This window comes from Scyliorhinus canicula, chromosome 18 (assembly GCF_902713615.1).
Source record: "Scyliorhinus canicula chromosome 18, sScyCan1.1, whole genome shotgun sequence".
Classification (NCBI taxonomy): Eukaryota; Metazoa; Chordata; class Chondrichthyes; order Carcharhiniformes; family Scyliorhinidae; genus Scyliorhinus; species Scyliorhinus canicula.
In genome coordinates, this window is record NC_052163.1 from 28,250,208 (window position 1) to 28,268,048 (window position 17,841).

At 45.1% G+C, this 17,841-nt stretch overlaps 1 protein-coding gene across 7 annotated transcripts in view; it reads left to right on the forward strand.

The window, feature by feature from the left end:
* sdk2b (sidekick cell adhesion molecule 2b) overlaps positions 1-17,841 on the forward strand; it is a 1,143,109-nt gene that overhangs the window by 993,788 nt on the left and 131,480 nt on the right. For all 7 annotated transcript variants that reach the window (XR_005458034.1, XM_038777821.1, XM_038777823.1 and 4 more), the window contains 2 exons: positions 8,535-8,699; positions 13,089-13,229. Coding sequence is in view for 6 of the 7 variants with exons in the window: in XM_038777821.1 (XP_038633749.1) it covers positions 8,535-8,699; positions 13,089-13,229 (306 nt within the window). In the remaining variant the exon portion in view is untranslated. The remainder of the gene's footprint in view (positions 1-8,534; positions 8,700-13,088; positions 13,230-17,841) is intronic.

Here is a 17,841-nt window from a genome sequence, read left to right on the forward strand (position 1 = left end):
TTGATGCGGTTGCGAGGTTGTGCGGCCGGGACTGGTCGATCGTGATGGAGGCGATCTGTAGCTGGTGTTGGAAGGTGGCTGGCTGGTCGGCGGCAGTTGCAGGCGATGAGCGGCCCGATGAGGTGCCCGACGAGCCGGGGTCCTGAGGCGGGGAAGATGGCGGCGCCCATGGGGCGCACGTGGCGGGCGGCGTTAAAGATGCCGGTGCCCACGAGCTGCACAAGGGCTGATGAGGGAAGATGGTGACACCCACGGGCCGCACCTGTCCTGAGGCAAGCAATATGGCGGCGCCCACGGGCCGCACGTGTTCTGGGGCAAGGAAGATGGCAGCACCACGGGCCGCACATGGGTTGTGGGGGCGAAAATGGCGGCGCGGGTCACACATGGTGGGTGCAGGAACAATGGGCCTGGTTACAGCGGTGATCGAGTGGGCCTGGCATAGCAAAATGTCCTTTCTTCCCGCAGGCCGGGCAGCGCTGCCGGGGGTTCTTTGTCCTCAGAAATTGCACTTGGGTCCCTCAGGGTTGGCTGACTGCCGCGCGGCACAGACTTGGGGTTGGCTGGGGGCAGTCACTGGTGGGGTGAACGATGGGGTGTTTGCTGGTGGGGTCCACAATGTCCAGGAGGGGGGGGGCACCATGCGGTCGGGGGCGTCAGCTTGTACATTACGGGAGGCGACCATGAGTGAGATCGCAAGTTTCTTGGTCGCTGCGAGGTTGAGGGTAGCCCCTTCTAACAGGCGCTGGCGGATGTAGGCCGCCCCTATGCCCGTAACGAAAGCATCCCTGATTAGGAGTTCGGAATGTTCAATGGCCGAAACGGCCTGGCAATCACAGTCCCTCGCCAGGGCGTGCAGGGCACTCCAGAAATCTTCCACAGACTCACCAGGGAGTTGATGCCGCGTGGACAGGAGGTGCCTGGCATAGAGTTGTTTGGTCTGCTGGGTGTAGTTCTCCTTCAGATCCACCATGGCCTCAACGTATGTGGGCACGTCCTGAATGAGGGGAAGATATCGGAGTTCAGCCTTGTATAGAGGATCTAGAGTTTCTGTGCCTCCTGTGGGTGGTTCTGTAACAATCCGTGTTGGCTTCAAAGCAGGCTAGCCAGTGTGCGAAGGCTGACTTGGCATTGTCTGCTTGAGGGTGCAGCTGCAGGTGATCAGGCTTGATGCGGAGGTCCATCATTGTAAAATCTCTGCGTAATAAATTGAGGCACTATCAATTATGACGAGACGAGAGTAGAGTGTAATCGAGGCTGTATTCCTGCAGCTGCTGCCGAAATGGCTGCAGCTCGGTGAACACACACATTTGTACTCTGCCCACTGGGCGGAGCCAGCAGGCAGGGATCTACCCCCATACCTGTAGTACAGGAGCCTTACCGTATTACATCTCGTATGTGATACATACAACAGTGGTGACTACCACAGGGACGATAGTGACTTTTAAGGGGCATCTTGACAAATACATGAATAGGATGGGAATAGAGGGACACGGACACCGGAAGTGCAGAAGATTTTAATTTAGACGGGCAGCGTGTTTGGCACAGGCTTGGTGGGCCGAAGGGCCTGTTCCTGTGCTGTACTTTCCTTTGTTCTATTGGTGGTGAAAGTATATAATTACTGTGCTTTTCAGCGATTATCTAGGAAAGCACACCGGTTTCATGAGCCATGACTGCAGAGGATCACTCTGATTTCCAAAAGTCAGACCAGAGAGCAAAGACTAGAGTTTTACCTTTCAATGGTGAAGAGGGCTGATATGGTTGAGGTCCTTGAAATAAATGCACTATGGCAGCTGTTTGGGAAGAAAGCATTTATTTGCTTGATGGTGTGCTGCAGTTACAAACAAGATCACATTGAGAGAATAGGATCCTTTCCTGTTGATGTAACATTGCCATTAATCAAAGGGGCTTTGAGTTCAATTCCATGGACTGAGGGAACTATGCCAGTCCGTAAAACTGCAATGTCATGTCACAGCTGCTTGTCAATAGGAATCTGATGGAATTACAAGCTGTAGAGAACAATGTGTCTGAATTGTTTGATGCATCTGTACAAAAGTGTTTACACAGACGTACCATAAATTTGGCACTAAAAGTACTTGGTCATTATTGTTTACTGTTTGAATCTAAAACACAAAAATGGAGTCACTTGATTTCATGTTCTCTAGTAGTTCAAAATATATAGAATAAAAGCAGCAAAGCTGGCCATGGCATTTTTCAGGATGGCACCACTATTTCTCAGTCTTGTCACCTGAAACTGTGCCATTTTTGCTTAAGTTCAAGTGTCGACGTGTTGGGACAGGGAATTTCCATTAGAGTGCAATTAGGTCTTTTTAAAATCCTATTTGGCACCCTGATCCATATTGTTCAGTTCATTTTGTTAGTCTCAGCAATCACCTCATTCAATCCTCCCAAGACATCTGTCCTCAGCACAGTATCTTTCAACTACACCCTACTTATTATGTTGTCAGCGCTCACTATCTACTCACGCACACAAAGAATAATTACTTGGATCAAGTATCTAAGCAAGGACCAACGACTTCAGGAAAGCAGAAGAGAAAACTGGAGGAGGCAAAGTAAGGCAGTGCTGTTACCCATTGAGCTGTCTGGGCTCTGTAAATCACTCAGTTATGGAAATTGGGTGTAACCTCCATACTTAATATGGTGCAGGAAATTTGAGATTGTCATGTCTTTCCCAAGAGGCATTAAGTCGTTGCAGTCTGAACTTCCATCAACATTAAGACCAGATGATGATGATGCTGCAAAGGTCATGTTTTTGATGCAAAGGTCAAAATGTTGAGAGTTCCATCAACTATATAAAGCTTATTTATAAAGGTGTCAACTTACTATTGTAGGACTGATTTTCTACTTGCCATATGGCCTAATGTTCACAGCTGCCATAAATAATCAGAAAAGCACAGCATGGTAAAGCCAGAACCTTTTAAATTGGGCCAGCGTGTGGAAAAACCATGTTTGAAAGAGACTGCCTCAAACTATTTTTATATACACGGAACTGAATTGTTTCTGTTTGTTCCGTCAGTGAAATTTGTGGTACAAATTGTTTAGCCTTGCTGGAGTGTGGCATCTCATGGCGTGGCCCATTAGACTTGATTCTGCACCCTTCAGCTTGAAAAACATTTCCATCACAGCTTGCTGGAAGTGTGAATCAACAGCAGCACGGGGAGGGCAAAAGACATCAGGTATCTTTATTAATGACTGTACAATGTATCTCCTCAACCAATGAGATTTTGAGTAAGAAACAGAGAAACAATGGTGAGGGAATGTAAATTGGAGTAAAGTTCGGGACAAAAAGACAATTAGAGTGAAAGAAAGCTAGGATGAAGAGAGATAAAAAATACAGAAAGGGAAAAAAACTGAAATTTATAAATTTGACATTTTGACATGAGATTGAACTCACTCTGTGAACCAAACACATGGATTGGTATTGTTTTAACAATTACTACATTGTTAAATAAGACGCCCACACCCATGAAAGAATAAATATATTAAGTACAAGGGCAGTGAGGCCAATTGCAGCATACTGCTGAGGTATGAGCTCAAATGATAGAACACTGGACAATGGATTTGCCACTAACCTATGGACACAGAAGGTTACAGATTTTCATTATTTCTGACCATATTTGTCTGAGAAACAACTGTTGCAATTCACCATCAGAGTGAAATCCAATGTATCTCTGGATGTGATTGCATTCCAGCCCAGCAAGACAAAATGTGTAGTTTTAAGCTAAATCGCCTGACCAGGTCCGATTATGCACCCATTTAAAGTTATAATGTAAAGTCAAGTGGAGTGTTGAGCCCATAGATACCCATTCCATCAGTTTACCACCAGACAGGCTAGTTTAAATTGTGTCAGGGTGAAGAACTCTTTGTGCAATTGCTGACATGTTCTGCATCCAGATCCTAGGTCTGACGTCGACAACAAAATACTTCCTAACATCTGTCACTGACTGGTAATGGAAAGCAACATTTCATATTTAGCTTGAATAATTTATTCCTCCCCCTCCTTAAAAAAACAGGTTTTGACCCTGATCGCAGAGCGCCTGAGACATCAACATAATAAGCATAATCTTTATTACTGTCACAAGTAGGCTTACATTAACACTGCAATGAAGTTACTGTGAAAATCCTATTAACATTTTTTTTTTGCAGTCCCTACAAACCTGTCACGTTAAAATGTTCTGTACATGTTGTCATGATATGCACTCGTGCACATAATGAGATACAGACAGGCAGTGACAGACACTCAGCACAGCCAATCAACACACAGGATAGAACACAACCAATCACCAGGCAGAACACTAGAAAAGGGTTTCCCACTATAAACACACGAGGCATCAGCACTCTGCCTCTTTCCACTGGTGGCAACTGTAGTGACAGTCAGGGTGTATATATCAGTTAGCACCTTCTCCACGTGGCTGAGAGCTAGTCTGGTCTAGTTAGTTTAAGTAAGCACACTTAGGTTAATAGAACGTTAACCCCACAGCGAACTGCGTGCACTGCTTAACAGGTTCAATGAAACGTATTGAACAAACTTCAATGTTTGTAGTCTATGTTCCAGTACAACTGCATCCAGTTACAGTCCATGTTACTCCAGGGTGATTAACACGACACATGTCAAAATTAATTCTGTTCGGAATGGTTTTAAAAATCTGTACATGGTTTTGCAACATTTTTCTGCACAAAAGAATATCTATGTCTTCCTCTGACAATGCTAAGGGAAAGGAAGCTGCTTTTCTCAATGCCGCCTTCCACATCAGTTGACACAATGACAAGATGACCAATTTAAGATATTGCCATGCATTAAAATGGGTTTCAGTTTGATTTCTCATGTTTACTTATGAACATGCAATGAGCTAAACATCCTCATGCATCCGTTTCCCACTCTTATCGTTTCCAAATGATCTTTAATTACTTATGAATGTAGACAGGTCTAAAATTCAATGACTTCCCCTGCTGCCACCATCACATTAGTGCAGCAGGACCTGGATCCAAGCTCCTGACCAGATTAGAGTTTCCAGAGCCAGGCAATGAACATATTGTTAATGAACACCTGCACCAGTATCACATGGGCTGAAGCACCCACTAATCAGGAGGGGAGTCATTAAAATATAACAGTGGCCAGCCACTTGGGGATAGAAACTGATGATTTGTAGTAGAAATTGTAAATTTTGTGCTTGTGTGTGATAGTTCCCGAAATCTGGAATCTTTTTTCTCTGATTCATTTAATGGTTACTGATTTTCCTATTTTTCAAAAAAACATCTAATATGTTTCTTCAGTCATGAGTTTGAAAGGAAAAATACCCTTTCTAAACACGAAAAACCCTTTCTTCAGCTTTGGCGTAGAGCCATTCAAACTCGAAACGTTAGCCCCTACTCTCTCCACACATGCTCTCACACCTGCTGAGATTGTGCAGTATTTTCCGTTTTTGTTTCAGATTCCAGCATCCGCAGTATTTTGCTTTTACCTTTCTGGTAAGGTTACTTTACCATATGAAAGATTCCTCTGCGGCCCATTTCTACCACTGTCTGTTGTGAGGCAGAACACGTAGGGCACCAAGGGTGGGACTGGAGTGAACTTCAAAGATGTCTTCCCATCAGTCCTACTTCCATCCCAGACTTCAGGTGCAAGAGGGTAACCCTATGGGTCCTAAAGAAAACCGAGCACATAACGGAACAAGGGCAGAAGCAAAGAGCAATTGGGTCACTGATAGTATTTTGCAGTGTGGTTTCTGATGTATTCGTTCCCTTCCCAGCTTGGGTGCAGTGAGGTAAATTGTAACGGTGATATCAGTTTCATACTTGGGATTAGAGACCTCAATGCAAGATCAATACCACACTCGGCAATGCTTGAAGAAACAGAGCAACGGTTTTATAGTGATAATTATGCACATATCGAGCGCATTCTATCCTGCAGGTGGAAGTGTAAACGGTTAAATAATAATCCCTTGTTTTCTATTCCTTTCACAAAAGCTACACCACTGTTAAACTCATAAATGTTTTACTGCTATAGTTTTCCAGAATTTTTTCCCATGTTCAACTTGCGCTGATTAGTTTTCATTATTCATGCATCAACTGAGTGCCATTCAATGTTTTCAAATGCTCAGCTGGAGTGTAGACGGATCTTAGAGGCTTATGGTGATCCTTTGTTTCCATTTTGTAGCTAGCATGGACCATTAGTGAAAAAAGGAGTGCAAGCTATTGCTGGTGATGTTGTATCAATGTTTAATATGCTATATTAAATTCCTCTCCTCACATGGTTTACTTGCCTTTATTGGTCGAGGCATAGAGTTTAAGAGCAGGGAGGTTATACTGGAATTGTAGGAAACGTTAGTTAGGCCACAGCTAGAGTACTGTGTGCAGTTCTGGAATCTATATTATAGGAAGGATGTGATAGCACTGGAAAAGGTTTAGAGGAGATTTACCAGGATGTTGCTGGGCTGAAGAGTGTTAGTTGTGTTGAGAGATCGGATAGACTTGGATTGTTTTCCTTGGAGCTGAGGCGTCTGAGGGGGGACATGGATCATAGATCATAGAATTTACAGTGCAGAAGGAAGCCATTCAGTCCACCGAGTCTACACCGGCCCCTGAACGAGCACCCTGCTTAAGCCCACACCTCCACCCTCTCCCCATAACCCAGTAACCTCACCTACCTTTAGACACTGCAAGCAATTTAGCATGGTCAATCCACCTAACCTGCACACCTTTGGACTGTGGGAGGAAACCGGAGCACCTGCAGGAAACCCACGCAGACTCGGGGAGAATGTGCAGACCCCGCACAGACGGTGACCTAAACCAGGAATCAAACCCGGGTCCCAGTCGCTGTGAAGCAACAGTGCTAACCACTGTGTAACCGTGCCCCCCCCCCCCCCAATCAATACATGAATGAGATATATAACATTATGAGGCATAGATAGAATGAGACAGCAACAAACCTTTCCACTTGGTGGAGGGGTCAATGACTGGCAATGACTGGGGGCATAGATTGAAGATAAGGGACAAGAGGTTTAGAGGAGATGTGAGGAAAAGATTTTTCACCCAGAGAGTGGGGGAGTTTGGAACTCACTGCCTGAAAGAGCGGTGAAGGCAGAGACCCTCATAACATTTAAGAAATATTTGGATGTGCACTTGCAATCCCAGGGTATACAAAGCTATGGGCCAAGTGCTGGAAAATGGGATTCAATGGTTATGTGGTTGTTTTTGACCCGGGGCAGGCACAATGGGTCGTAGGGCCTTTTCTGTGCTGTATTAATCTATGGCTCTGTGACTTTTTTAAGTGGAAAGAGGAATTTGGTTATAAGCACGATCAGCACCTGTGTGAACAGTAATTTCCACACTAATGAATCTGATACCACATCTTTCTTTTATCACCCGTTGCTCCTGAATCTGCTGAGTCACGGTTTAGTAAAACTTCACTGGCATTGTGTTTTATGTGTGGGTTATAGAGTGTTGTGATTATGCATCTTTTTATTTAAATCCATTGCTAATGTCATCAGTAAGTGCTGTGACATCATTAGTTGTTGTTACCTGTGTATATTCAGATTTGACTGCCGTTAGTTCTGATGTTGTTATTTTGATGTTTAACTAGCTGGTTCCGGTTTTGAGTCCATACTATATTTTAAACTTTTGTTATTTTTATATATTGAGAAAGATCAACTTTCACAACACATTTCGATGACCCTTTTGTGGTCAAGTTACCAGTTAGGATTTAAACGAAACCTCAAATCATTTTTGGATTAGCTGAATATTTAGTTACTGATATTCCTAAACAGCTTCTGGAAGAGCAATTAAATAAATAGGTACCATAGATGTCAGCATATAAATTGACTTTTGAAGCCTCTAAAATTTTCTCCGTAAATCGGTGTCGACTTATACGCTGAGTATAAAAGTGAAACGCATGTGTGTTAGGTGGTCACAATTCTAAAATGTTATCTGCTTCTGGCACAAGGAGTGGGCATGGGCATGTCTTAAACTCATGCACACTTTCGCAACACAGCCTGGATCACCTGTTTGATCTCCTGTGCCCAATTATAAAGTACCGGTAACTAAAACACGCATTTGTGGGAGAGAATATGAGGCTGGTTACTCATGCAAGCACAGCAAGTTGTGGCTGAAAAGGCTTAATGCCGATATGCAACAATATGGGGCGGAATTCTACGTTCCTGCTGGCATGAACGGAGAATCTGCGGGAGTTTCACGATGGGATAATCGGCGTGAAAGCCTCACCCATTCCGCGGGAGTACCAGTGAGGGTATGGCACCGGCGCTGTGTGAAATGCCCATGGATCGCACAGAAAACGGCCGGAGAATGACCGGGTCCCAGGCCGCGCATGCGTCGGGCTGATGGCCTTCACCAGTCACGCCAGAAAACATGGCGCCGGCCATGCTGGAATCCTCACCCGTCCATCCCGCTCATGATTTTTGAACCTGGAAAAATGGGATCGTCTTGCCAGTTCAATTTATATGCGAGGATTTATGGAATTGTGTAAATATTTGTGACAACACTACTTTTGTGTTTTCCAGATGAAGGATTGTGGGATATTCTAATTAAGGATGTTCCTAAGGAAGTAACCTCTTACACTTTCGGCATGGACATCCTGAAACAAGGTGTGAGCTACGATTTCCGAGTAATAGCAGTGAATGATTACGGCTATGGAACACCCAGCACCCCTTCTCCATCTGTTTCAGGTACAGAATTTGCCTCTTCAATTGTGTTAATATTTGTAGTTCAGAGATTATTTGAATCTGGGTCCTCAATTATTAGTCACCCCCTGGGTCGAGTTTCTGTTCATTTAGCAAAGTTAAAGATTTAATCCATAAATTCGATATAAACGCGGGTGGAAGCCAACATGCACTCACAGTGTTAGTGGGATTATTTTTAAATGATCTAATCTTTGTTTCTCTCTTCATTCAATTTCCCAAAAATGTCTCATGTTTTGTGAAATTTAAGGGAGCTGTTAAAAATTTAGAATTGCTGTATATACCTTGTCACATTCAATGAAATAATTTACTCCCAAGCAATCATGTGAAGAGATCCTATGTGAGTCAACCCCTGGAAATGAAATGAAATGAAATGAAAATCGCTTATTGTCACGAGTAGGCTTCAATGAAGTTACTGTGAAAAGCCCCTAGTCGCCACATTCCAGCGCCTGTCCGGGGAGGCTGGTACGGGAATCGAACCGTGCTGCTGGCCTGCTTGGTCTGCTTTAAAAGCCAGCGATTTAGCCGAGTGAGCTAAACCAGCCCCAGAAGTGGATCCTGTGTTCCATTGTACTTCAGAAATGACTCAGACTGCCACAGTCTATCACAAAATATTGCAGATGTGAGAAAACTGAAACATCTTAGGGGATAGCTGAACCATCAGTGAGAGGACAGGTCCCGCATTCACACTTGTGCATTCTGAGCTCAGGACTCGTCAGGATTTGATTTTAGCCGGGATCATCGGTCACTCATCAACTTAAAGTCCAGTGAAGAATGACAGTGATGTGGGAAGAGCCATGGTGCTTTTGGTGTCATTTAATCATGCAAGCACTGCCGTGACTGAGATGCAGACCAGCCGAGGAATCTCATCTTAAAGAGCATGTCTTGGGTTCAGACACTAACAGTGAGGAGAACCAGATGTTTCTTGAGTACCTTTGCGGATGAGCTGTCCTCAACCATTGCTGTCCCTTGAGAGTGAGGGTTCAAAACTTCCCCATCATGCACTCCCAACAAACATTTGCACACATCTCCCTGGCAACACACAAGGGTCTGGAGACTCGTTGCACTGAAGTTGACATCACATGCATGTTAATCTTAAAATGGGACACTCTGACTGAGTGCAAGAACGGTTGAACCTTGAGATAAGAGTATTCCAAAGAGCAAAATCAAAATGCTTTCAGTTGGCCAAACCATTCAAAGACTCATCCAATGAATTTCAATAAGTGCAATTTATTGACAGTGATAGCACACCCACGAACCAGAGGTGACGTTATTTTTTTTAGCTTTCCTAACCCGACCACCACACCGACATCCGCAGCAAGGTGGAGGCAGCCTGATGACTGTGATGACCCTTGGTGAAAGTCCTCTGCTGGCTCTAGCCCTGGAGGGGCCCATCACGGTGTCTCGCTCAGAGGTGGAAGAACCCTCAGTAGCTTGCGCTGCAGGAGTGGGTGCAGGCACAGAAGGGATTCTGAGCAACTATGCACCCTTTGAGTGTCTTGAGTGGAGGCCCCAGGTGTCCAGCTGATGATAACCCTCCCTGTGGATGCCCAAGAGCCCCAGCATGACTCCCGCGGGAGATGCAGTATTGGAGAGAGGTCAAGAAGCGTCGTCCTCATATCGCCTACATCTCAATAATGCTCACCAGGGTGTGTGGTTATGGAGTACAGGGCCGTGCACAACTCCAGCAAGACCTCCTGAACTAGGGTCTTCGTGGTGGTCGCCGACCTTCCCATGATGGCCTCAAGGCGCCAGAGCCACAACGTCAGACAGAACATGAATGGACACCTCCACTGTTCACCCTAATCTGCTGAGTGATTGTCGAATCTCTGCCTAACTTTCTGCCTCCTGCCATTGTGTCTCCACCTCTTCCTGAGGCTCATCATCTGACTGAGACTGAGAGGATGGCTGGTCTCCAGCAGCCCTCCGATTGCCGGAGACCTGAGCTGTCCCTGCCTCCAATTGCTGCGGGGACCTGACAGTGACATGTTCTCCAGAAAGTGACCCTGAACCTAATCTAGAGCTGCACTTCACCGAGGTGCGTGTGTCAGCGTTGGTGGAGGGTGAGGCTGAGCACTGTTACGATTCTTCAGGTGTATTCCTGAGTCTTGGAGTGCTGCTCAGTGGCATGGATGGCCTCGATCTGCTGGTGCCTGCTAAAAATAGATAACCATTTTAATGGATGAACTGGAGCTATTCCAGAGTACATTTGACTTACTGTGATTGTCAAGATTTGACAAAATGATGAAATTGTGATCCCTACTGGATTGTTGGAAGAGGCTGATCTCCGTACTGTCTTTCCCAGCAAGGTCAGCTGCACCCTCCATGAATTCCGTGAGAGCAATGATCTCTGCCGTCCATCCGCTCCCTCAACTTTCTTGTGCGCCAGCAAAACCTGTATGAAAATGAAAGAAAGGCATGTGATCAGCGGGATGGTGCATTGGTTGGGGTGGCCGTGGTGAGCCCTCCTCAAAAGAACCAGGTTGTGTGCATGAGTGTATGAGTGTTGATGGGTATCCCCGGCTAATAGATGTCTGTGATCTGTGAAGAGCGTAGCTGCGTGAATACATGATGCCATGCTGACAGTTTGATACTGGAGGGAGTTGAGAAAGGACTTAGTCTGGCAGAGTGGATGAGATCATTTATCTACTTGCTGAACTGCGTATTGCTTCTGGCATGGCTGCCAGCCATGCTGACCTCCTAGGCAACGGCCTTCCAGGCCAGAGAAGTGAGGTTGCTGAGCTTCCTCAAGCCATGTCTGGGATAGAGGGCATGCACATGCACCCAGATATCTACATTCATGGCCTCAGGGGCACGGTTGAAAGGGGGCATTTCTTGAGGCCACCGCAACCGCCCTCCACTGCACTTAAAGAAAAACTGGAAAACTCGGCCCAAAGTTTCACAAGCCCACCTCAAGGACTCACTGCTAATATGTCTTTCCCTGCTCGTTCAAGACTGTGAACAAGCTTTTGCTCCTTCTTGGCGTGAAATCACATTGTTCCTTTTCAGCCGGCCCTTTTTTTGTTCTTAAAAAGGCAGTGAAGTAGATGTGCTTCAGGACGCTTTTGACAGAATGGAGAGCTGCAAATCTTACTGGTGGGGCAAGCTGGTCACATTTTCAGTTCCAGCTAACACGCTTTTAGTGCCATCCATACCAAAATCTTTTCCGGGACGCTTATGTGCTACAGATGGTGATGTGCAACTACAAGCTATCCCATACGTGATCAGCCAACAGGACGGTGTTGTCTTCAGCTCTGTGCTCATATTTTTCTTCATATGCCACCAAAACCTTCCTTCTCCTTCCTTCCCTCACGGCTCCTTCCTCCAGGCAGCTCAGCAGCAACCAGCACCGGAAACACTCAGCAAACTGAGCAACATCAACAGCGACAGAGAGATTAGCAACAGCAGTAGCCACTTTCCACCACAGTAACAACCTCACAACTCCAAAGTCTGCACTGGCTGTGCCGGCTTCGGATTGGCCAAACGAAATTGCCTCTTGGTGTCCAAAATGTTTGGTTGGGTTACTGGGTTACGGGGATAGGATGGAGGTGTGGGCTTAAGTAGGGTGCTCCTTCCAAGAGCCGGTGCAGACTCGATGGCCAAATGACCTCTTTCTGCATTGTAATTCTATGATTCTGTGAAAACCTTCATTTGAAGGTTGTTGATTACTTTCTTTGAACTTTCTGATCAGTAAGTCAGCAATAAGTTGATTTTTTTCAGAAGCATTAAAAGGTTCACAACCAGATTGGTGAAAATGATAAATTGTAACTGCTAACTGACTCGTAGTCGACGCTTAGTTTACTAAGTTCCACAAATGTGAGCGATATAAGACTACTACAGACAACTGAAGCATTTGTGTGTATTTATACAGTCAAGATACAAACCTACTCCTGTAATCTATTCCTGCAGATTTGTCATCATGCAAATAAAGTAATTTGAATTGACAGAAGTAAACATGAACCCAAGCAATGAGTGATTGGACAGACAGGGCTACATGTGTTTTATTTTCATTCTTTTCCTGAACTGATCCATTGTGCTCATGTAGACATCCAGAGAATGAACTTTACTATTGTCAAGAGACCAAGATCAAATGCAGGACCAACAGTATAATGACACAGAGATGCCGTATTCTCTGTGACAGTATAGGCTACCTCATCTTTTACACCTTATTTATTGGGCTGGTTTAGCACAGTGGGCTAAGACAGCTGGCTTGCAATGCAAAACAAGACCAGCAGCGTGGGTTTAATTCCCTTCCCAGCCTCCAGGTGCCGCAATGTGGTGACTCGGGGCTTTTCACAGTAACTTCATTCAAGCCTACTTGTGATTATTGTGATTTTGCACTTACTTCGATTTCTTCTCACTTTTTGACTCTTGCAGCCCAAAATGCAGCCCCGTTTTATGAGGAGTGGTGGTTCTTAGTGGTCATTGCCTTGGTTGGACTCATCTTTATCCTTCTGTTGGTGTTTGTGCTGATAATCCGCGGACAAAGCAAGAAATATACAAAAAAAACAGATTCAGGTGAGTAAGAGGGAATGCTGGGTCAGCTCACTAGGTTCATGTGAAAGTGGGATTAAAATTGAAGTTAGTAAAGATTCCAAAACTAATCCTTCCTCTTTCAGACAATACCTCAATTTTATTCAACACCATCTCAGCAACACGCGCAACAATATAACATCTGAAAATACGTCAAGCAGCTCCACAGAGATTGGGGCACCCTTTAAAGATGGCTCTCCGATCAACAATGAAACCTCACAGTCCCCGACCCCCACCATGGAGGTATTGGGTACTTACCCACCCCAGCAACCATGGGCCGGGAGTGCCCCCACCGACAAACATCACCAGCACTCTCTCTCTCTCTCTCTCTCCCAACCCCCCTCACTCCCCCCACCCCCCCCCCCCCCCACCTCTCCTGCAGTGCCCGGCCACGCACCCCACCCCACATAAATGAATCCCTCTTCTGGGGCTCTCACAAGCCCCCCCCCCCCCCCCCCCCCCCCCCCCCGAGGGCTACATTAACTTTGTGCAACCGAAGGGAGCCCCTCGACTATTTCTTGTTTTGTCCAGCCTGTTGTACACCTCGATATTCTGACATCAAGTCAGCGGGGTTTGAATATTTAGTGAGGGGGAAATCATGTGGCGGGGGGGGGGGGGGGGGGGGGGGGCAGTTCATAATATTCAAATTCATTCAAATCTATTTAAATGAGGTCTCCACCTTTGTGGGGAATGAACCTCATGACATCACTGGCGAGGGGTGGGGAAAATTGGGAAACGCGATATGTTCCCCGAGACACTCCAGATTTTCCACCAGATTTTCCACCACCTATTTTCAGTCCGCAATTGCCATTCTCTCTCTGATGGCAAATGCGGACTGAAAATAGAGCACGGTGTGAGAAATGGTTATGCCCCATCTATAACTTTGCATCAAATATTCCGAATTTGCATGGTGAATACATGCTGTGATGACTGTGAGCAGATACCTGACTCAAGGGATTAAGGGTTATGATGTTCGCGCCGGAAAGTGGAGCTGAGTCCACAAAAGATCAGCCATGATCTCATTGAATGGCGGAGCAGTCTCGAGGGGCCAGATGGACTGCTCCTGCTCCTAGTTCTTATGTTCTTATGTTCAAATGGTTACTGCTACACTGTACACAAATGTGAAAAAAAATTAATGTTACACAGCGAACAAGGGCAGTTTCCATCGCCGAGCACAAGTCCTCCTAGGTAACTTTTCTATGTTACTGTCAAACTACAATTGTAAACAAGCTGGCCTGATGTATAGGCCGGCTAATCCATTGAGTACTTGAGCTGTCTGGACCAGGATTCCTAGATCTATCCCTGATTTGTACTGAGATCACTGATTTCAAATAGAATGACAGTTGGACCTCAGTGAATTGCCCAAATATTTGAGGTTGGATAATCAAACAGGGTTTTCTTATGGCTCCTGATCATTACCCACTGAAAGTTGGAAGTGTGGATAGTAGGGAAGAACAAGTTCAGATTTAGCTGTGTTGGTCCCTGCAGTCAAATAGCTTATCAATATTCACGATTGAGGCTGAAATTTCATGCATAAATTAGCAATAATAGAATGCACAACAGAATTTAATCAGGAACAGCCGAAATGTCTTGTAAAACACAAACCTTCACTGCGAGCCAAGATGATGTAATTTGGAAAGGCTCTGCATTGCTGTTCCAGGCACTCAGCCAACCTGAAAACAATCTGGAACGATGACAACATCCCTATAAACAACAACGCTACTTTTGAATATAAAACTTTCTTGACAGATAATTAACATGCACAGAACTTTGATATTGTTCTGTAGCCTAATTTTTTATCAATATGCCAAGACTGCACGCCGGGCATGAAAAATCTTTCATTAATATTTAATTGTGGCTCCCGAATGGCTGAGTGGCCTTAGGTGGCCAATAGTTGAGCCACATTGGATAATTGCGTACAATTCTGGTCGCCCAACTACCAGAAGGATGTGGATGCTTTGGAGAGGATACAGAAGAGGTTTAGCAGGATGTTGTGGGGTCTGGAGGGTATTAGATATGAGGAAAGGTTGGATTGTTTTCACTGCAACGGCAGAGTTTGAGGGCTGACCTGATAGATCTTTACAAAATTATGAGTGGCATGGACTGAGTGGATAGTCAGGCGCTTTTTTTCCCAATTACTCGGGAACATAGGTTTAAGGTGAGAGGGAGGAAGTTTAGAGGAGATGTGCGAGGCAATTTCTTTCCACCGAGGGCCGTGAGTGCCTAGAACGCGCTTCTAGGGAAGGTGGTGGAAGCAGATACAATAGCAACGTTTAAGAGGCATCTTGACGAATGCATGAATAGAATGGGATTAGAGGGATACTAACTCCGGAGTGCAGAAGGTTTTAGTTTAGTCAGGCATCATGATCAGCACAGGCCTGGATGGCCAAAGGGCCTGTTCCTGTGCAGTACTGTTCTTTGTACACAGAGAACAGATTGATTTGGTCTGTGCTTAGTTCAGTGACCTTACGCTGAGGTAATAGGATGCTGCAATTGACCTTAGTGCCCCTGAGCTAAGGATAGGGAAATTGGTCACGGTTCTCACTCCTGTTTGCTATCCCTTTCAAAGTGTGTGTGTTGGTATTAGGTGAGGACTGGATCAAGTTCAACTAAGCACCGACCCATCCACTGTCTTGCCTTCCAGCACTCGCTGTCAAGGCTAGCAAATGAGCAATACTTGTAAGGTGAAGGAACTATACCCCAAGTAAGAACTCAACACCCAGGAGAGATGGGACATGGAGACATTTTGTAACAGTACAATATATACATAGCACGTAATTAGTTTACTATTTCAGGCAATCAGAAATGTTAGAAGGAAAAAATTTTGTTATGCTTTTTAAGTTTTTCTGGGTGAAAATTAGATTACATGTATATTCGTCCATCCATTCCATTTGCAAGCACAATTTATTTTGTTTAATAATTGTGAGTGTACTTGTAGTTTCCCAGCCACAGGCCTGAAGGTGAACTTTAACTTTGGGCAGAGGTCAGCTGATAGCATAGGAAATCCATCCTAAATGGAGTTCTTATGCTCAAAGGAAACGTGCCCTTGTCTGCCAAGAAATACATCATCACAATATCAGTGGTGCTGGAATTATATTCGTATTTCCTGAAAAACCAGTCAATAAATTAACCGAGTGCATTATCAGCCAGCTGCTCTATTTCTGATGTGAACTTGAGACACAGTACCACTTAAATTTGATTTGTCAGTCAAAAGTGGAAAACGTCACATGATTGAATGTGGCTTTGTATATTATTAAATGTTAGATTCCGTTTTCAGTAAAAACAAATCATATGTGATACCTGGTGTACATTGACAGCTTCACAAGTAGAAGTACAGGCCGGAATTTTATACTCTCTCACCAGGCTGGTAAGTGGGGGTCAGGGGACCTGACAAGGCTACCATGCCCTCATCTACCTACCTCCTCTGGAATTTTACCATTGACAGGTAGGTGTCGAGTTAGGTAACCCATTCTTGGGCCACATAAGGGCCTTCACCTTCTCCCACTGGTATTTTACTCACAGATGGAGTGCCCACACCAGTTAGAGAGGCCACCAGGACATGCATGGTTGTGGGCACAGGAGGATTCTCCCATCTCCAGGCAGAGACGGACTTGCAATGAAACACAGAGCGCTGCAGCACAGGGCCCCAGCCAAAGGGGGGACCCCATACAGAGATGTGAATAGAGTCAGAGAGTCATACAGGTCTACAACTTGGAAACAGGCCCTTCAGCCCAACATGTCCATGCCACCCAGTTTTTACCACTAAGCCAGCCCCAATTACCTGCATTTGGCCCATATCCCTCTATACCCATCTTACCCAATAGTCTAAATGCTTTTTAAAAGACAAAATTGTACCCGTCTCTATTACTGCCTCTGGCAGCTCGTTCCAGACACTCACCACCCTCTGTGTGAATAAATTGCCCCTCTGGACCCTTTTGTATCTCTCCCCTCTCACCTTAAACCTATGCTGTCTAGTTATAGACTCCCCTATCTTTGGGAAAAGATGTTGACAATCTACCTTAGCTATGCCCCTCATTATTTTATAGACCTCTATAAGATCACCCCAAAGCCTCCTGCTCTCCAGGAAAAAAAGTCCCAGTCTATCCAGCCTCTCCTGATAACTTAAACCATCAAGTCCCGCGAGCATCCTCGTAAATCTTTTCTGCACTCTTTCTAGTTTAATAATATCCTTTCTATAATAGGATGGCCAGAACTGTACACAGTATTCCAAGTGTGGCCTTACTAATATCTTGGACAACTTCAACAATACTTCTCCCAACTCCTGTATTCAGTGTTCTGATCAATGAACCCAAGCATGCTGAATGCGTTCTTCACCACCCAGTCCACCTGCGACTCCACTTTCAAGACACTATTAACCTGTACTCCTAGATATTTTCGTTCCATAATTCTCTCCAACACCCTAACTGAGTAAGTCCTGCCCAGACTCGAACTACCAAAATGCATCACCTCACATTTATCTAAATTAAACTCCATCTGTCATTCATCGGCCCACTAGCCCAATTGATCAAGATCCCACTGCAACCTGTATAATCTTCTTCACTGTCCACTATGCCTCCAAACTTGGTGTCATCTGCAA